Below are 4,988 nucleotides of genomic sequence, written 5' to 3' on the forward strand. Positions count from 1 at the left end.
CTCAGAGGTCCGTTAAAAGCGCAGAGAGCATCATGAAGAACAAGGAACACACCAGGCAGGTCCGAGATACTGTTGTGAAGAAGTTTAAAGCCAGATTTGGATACAAAAAGATTTCCCAAGCTTTAAACATCCCAAGGAGCACTGTGCAAGCGATAATATTGAAATGGAAGGAGTATCAGACCACTGCAAATCTACCAAGACCTGGCCGTCCCTCTAAACTTTCAGCTCATACAAGGAGAAGACTGATCAGAGATGCAGCCAAGAGGCCCATGATCACTCTGGATGAACTGCAGAGATCTACAGCTGAGGTGGGAGACTCTGTCCATAGGACAACAATCAGTCGTATATTGCACAAATCTGGCCTTTATGGAAGAGTGGCAAGAAGAAAGCCATTTCTTAAAGATATCCATAAAAAGTGTTGTTTAAAGTTTGCCACAAGCCACCTGGGAGACACACCAAACATGTGGAAGAAGGTGCTCTGGTCAGATGAAACCAAAATTGAACTTTTTGGCAACAATGCAAAAAGTTATGGTTGGCGTAAAAGCAACACAGCTCATCACCCTGAACACACCATACCCACTGTCAAACATGGTGGTGGCAGCATCATGGTTTGGGCATGCTTTTCTTCAGCAGGGACAGGGAAGATGGTTAAAATTGATGGGAAGATGAATGGAGCCAAATACAGGACCATTCTGGAAGAAAACCTGATGGAGTCTGCAAAAGACCTGTGACTGGGACGGAGATTTGTCTTCCAACAAGACAATGATCCAAAACATAAAGCAAAATCTACAATGGAATGGTTCAAAAATAAACATATCCAGGTGTTAGAATGGCCAAGTCAAAGTCCAGACCTGAATCCAATCGAGAATCTGTGGAAAGAACTAAAAACTGCTGTTCACAAATGCTCTCCATCCAACCTCACTGAGCTCGAGCTGTTTTGCAAGGAGGAATGGGAAAAAATTTCAGTCTCTCGATGTGCAAAACTGATAGAGACATACCCCAAGCGACTTACAGCTGTAATCGCAGCAAAAGGTGGCGCTACAAAGTATTAACTTAAGGGGGCTGAATAATTTTGCACGCCCAATTTTTCCGTTTTTGATTTGTTAAAAAAGTTTGAAATATCCAATAAATGTCGTTCCACTTCATGATTGTGTCCCACTTGTTGTTGATTCTTCACAAAAAATACAGTTTTATATCTTTATGTTTGAAGTCTGAAATGTGGCAAAAGGTCACAAAGTTCAAGGGGGCCGAATACTTTCGCAAGGCACTGTAATAGCCTACTCCACAATGCCCAGGGACAAGACAAGCATAAATGACTGTAAGGTTATTATAATACTCCTGTTAAAATATAATAAGTACTGAACCGTGGAGGTTCCATGTGAATAATAGTAGTGGTCTGGTCTGTGATGATAAATACTGTTTACTACTCAGAATGATATCACTTCTGTTCCAAGTCAATGTTCTCTACACAAAGTCATTGCGGAGGCCCGAGATAATGACCTATGAGAATACAGTTCCCCGTTTGGCCATTAAAGAGGGCTTGATGGTACTAAAGATAACAGATGGTAATGGCAGCAGGAGAATAATATTACTGTAGCAGGTGGTCGTCATGAGAAGAAGAATATGAACAGTTGGATACAAGTTGCCTCTTAAGGCTCCTTGTGAGGTCCTCTATCTTGACACAAGCTCAACACCGAAAGCCAAATTGGGAAGGGAAAAAGTCCTTACAAATCATTGACGATATGCATAATATGAGCCTTGGAGACTCTTTCAGTAACTAGAATGTGTATAGCCAATCATATAGCCTATCACTAGGGCACATGTACGTTTTTCAATAGAAAGGCATGGTTGATAAGGTTGACTCCATAGGGGGCAAAGACAATAAGCTCTCATACCCAATCTTCAATCTGCATGTAGTTGATGGTGATTATAGTTGCTTTCCGTTTGTCAGAGCATCTAAACCTGCATCTCGTTGACGGTACTGCAGAGATCTCAATGTTAGTCGAGGGAGTTGCCTCCTCCGCAGCTGAACTAGCTTGACTGTGCACTTGAGAGAGAAACTGATATTTGAATAAGGCATGTTAATAAAATAGAGAGAGGCTGTTAATCTCAGCGAAAATAGCACTGGAGTCCACACACACACAAAGTATGGAGAGAGGGGAGGAATGGAAATAGATTTCTCTGCTGAAAAGTTTGCCCAGATTGATCAACTTGATTACATTTCTCCATCTCTCAATTCAAGAAGTCTGTCTCTGAATGTGTCTCTCTCTCTGTCTGTGCTTAAGGTTGTACTGTCACGGTGGCATTTGGAGGATGAGTGCAGAACTGAACTGTACAGTACATCAGGTTCTTTTCCGATCCCTCCTTTGTTGTAATGTTTTATGATGCAGAGAATATTAGAGCGGTGGCACTTCAGGGAGACATGCAGCGTGAGCAAAGTGTTGTAGAGATTGATACACGTATCTCCCATCATTAAGGTTAGAACGAATTGTCACTCTACATCCATCAGAAATCATCGATTCTTCAGTGTTCTTCAGTGTTGGTGGTGACAGACCAATACCAATCCTTATGCCATTGATGACATATTCTAATAATAACACTCTATATGCCTGCTGTCGCTGACAGTCGATGAGGGCTGCATAAATCGTTCAATTGTCTACTGTCCGCACCCGCCCACCCACCTCCCCTCGTGGAGAGCGATTTAGTCAACGGGGAACTCATCAGCCCTTTAAAATGCACGAGAGACTTGCCACGAAAGCACACACACGCGGGCACAGGTGCGCATGCAGGGCAGTCTTACATACAGACTTAAACCTCCTTCGAGATGTCAAATGGGACCCGCTTAATTAAGAGGTTCGAGCTACGTAGAAGTTGTGTTCAGTTTAATACTTTGACTTGCAAGTATGATGGTGAATACGGCATCTGGTTAGGGTTGTGATAGTTTCTCTCCGCTGATACGCACCGACATATCAGCTTTTGGTAGTGCTGTTATTACCGAATTTAAAAGAAGATTATATATTTCTCATTTGATTTTTACTTTGATTTGTTTTCACAGTCACATGACGCAAAGTGCAACTGCGAGACAGGGTTTTGCCGTGAGTGTGTGTCTGTGGAACCGCGTGCGACCATAGCTGCCATTAGCGCTGTCAGACTGACATCCACGGAGACATGAACGGCTCCTTCTTCGACCAAGCCCAGGGCGCACTATTCAACAGGAGCCAAGTCCTCGCCGGTACTCTGGTGAACTGCTGCAACGGGACGGACGTGGCAACCAGTGACGGCGGCTCGCTGGCGCTACCTCCGGACGAGCGGAAACTCTTTATCAGTCGCGTCGTACAGATCGCGGTCCTGTGCGTACTGTCGCTCACCGTCATTTTCGGCATATTTTTCCTCGGCTGCAACCTCATGATCAAATCGGAGAGTATGATTAACTTTATGGTGAAGGACCGGAGACCTTCCAAAGACATAGAGGCCCCGGTGATGATAGGACTCAGCTAGTCTATGGCGCCGGGATGGAGAATGGTGTGTAGCCGCGCGCCACGGACCTATAGCCTCAACACGCTGTATTTGGGGAGGCACGATGATATGCAATGCGTTTGATTTCCTTGCAAAATATCTTTGCCAATATAGACTGCACTTGCAGTCAAGCGCGGCCAATTCCTCACATCAAACGTTTAAGGAGAACCAGGAATGCATCGCTGTTTACTCATAGGCTGTTGGATATTGTTTTGTTTTTAACTGTCAACTTGAAAAAAGTAATGGACTCTTGTGATAAAAATGTTTACACGTTGTTACCTCAAATTATATTCGCAAAAGTCGATATTTCCATGATTGTTTAACAACTTTACGCATGCATATTGTATGTGTTTTTCCCATTTCAGTTCTGACAGTAGGCTATACATTTTGGACGTGGGAATTCTCTGAAAATATATATTTTTCTTGGTCCCGTTTCTTTTTAGCATGTCTGGCAAATACTCAAGGTGCTGGGATCTTGCATGTTTAACAAAGCCCATCACTGCTTCAACGACTGTTCTCATGTCCAGTTCAGCATGCACGCGGCTTGGTCTGTAGCCTGCAGTACAAAGTGGTATTTGGACCTACTGTTTTTGTACTTTTTGAATGCACCTGATGCATGATTTTTGTACCAAGATGAAACTTGAATGAAAAGTGCAGCATGCTACGAATAAACGTGACGTTCTCGTATCTCTTCATTGATATCTGTTGTACATGTTGCAGTAGATTAGATTTATTCATGTAGGGCATAGGCCTATCGCACATAGCAGCATAAATAAGCAGTATATATTAAACAAATGAGTTACATTTAAATGTGATCGAGGACCGTGTGCATGTTATACTGCACTGTAATAGGAATAACAATAACAGTAACAATGTCATGACAGTAATAATAACAACGATTATAATAATAATAACAATAATAATGTTATTAGTCTATTATAATAATATATTATAAGGAAATGGTTTTTAGACACAAGTCTAAACTTTTCTTCCATTTGCACACAATTACGTACATAAATAACTGTAAAATCTACTATTGTTCAAATGTATAGATTTGAATTGGCTGTAAGACTGGTTCGTTTTAATGCACAGGTGAACGATTACTCAATACTATTAAATATAGTGCACCCATGCCTTGACTTTTATAAAAATGAATTTGTGAATTTCTCATCTGACGATAAAGTGGAGATAATGCACAGAGGGTATGATCTATAGAGGCCTTCTCTCTATAAAATCCATGCAGTCAAATACAGTCTAGGTTGAGTAGAGACATACCTCACTGGGCAGAAACTGGTCGAATCAACGTTGTTTCAATGTCATTTGTCAATTTACTGTGTCGTGGATCTACGTGCAAAATACATTGTGTTTGAAAAAGTAATCAACGTTAACTTGTTTTGAGGATGGAACTTCAACCACATAATTATGTCATAATTGTAACCAATGTCCAACATGTATAACATATGTTGCATTTG

The 4,988-nt window shown here is 41.7% G+C and overlaps 1 protein-coding gene across 1 annotated transcript; it reads left to right on the forward strand.

Moving 5' to 3' along the window:
* The first annotated feature begins 2,967 nt into the window (after positions 1 to 2,967).
* On the forward strand, positions 2,968 to 3,498 carry LOC139422199 (reprimo-like protein). The gene has a single exon (XM_071173367.1). The coding sequence runs from the start codon at positions 3,169 to 3,171 to the stop codon at positions 3,496 to 3,498; it is 330 nt and encodes a 109-aa protein (XP_071029468.1). The 5' UTR covers positions 2,968 to 3,168.
* Positions 3,499 to 4,988: the final 1,490 nt, after the last annotated feature.

Source organism: Oncorhynchus clarkii, chromosome 12 (assembly GCF_045791955.1).
Source record: "Oncorhynchus clarkii lewisi isolate Uvic-CL-2024 chromosome 12, UVic_Ocla_1.0, whole genome shotgun sequence".
NCBI lineage: Eukaryota > Metazoa > Chordata > Actinopteri > Salmoniformes > Salmonidae > Oncorhynchus > Oncorhynchus clarkii.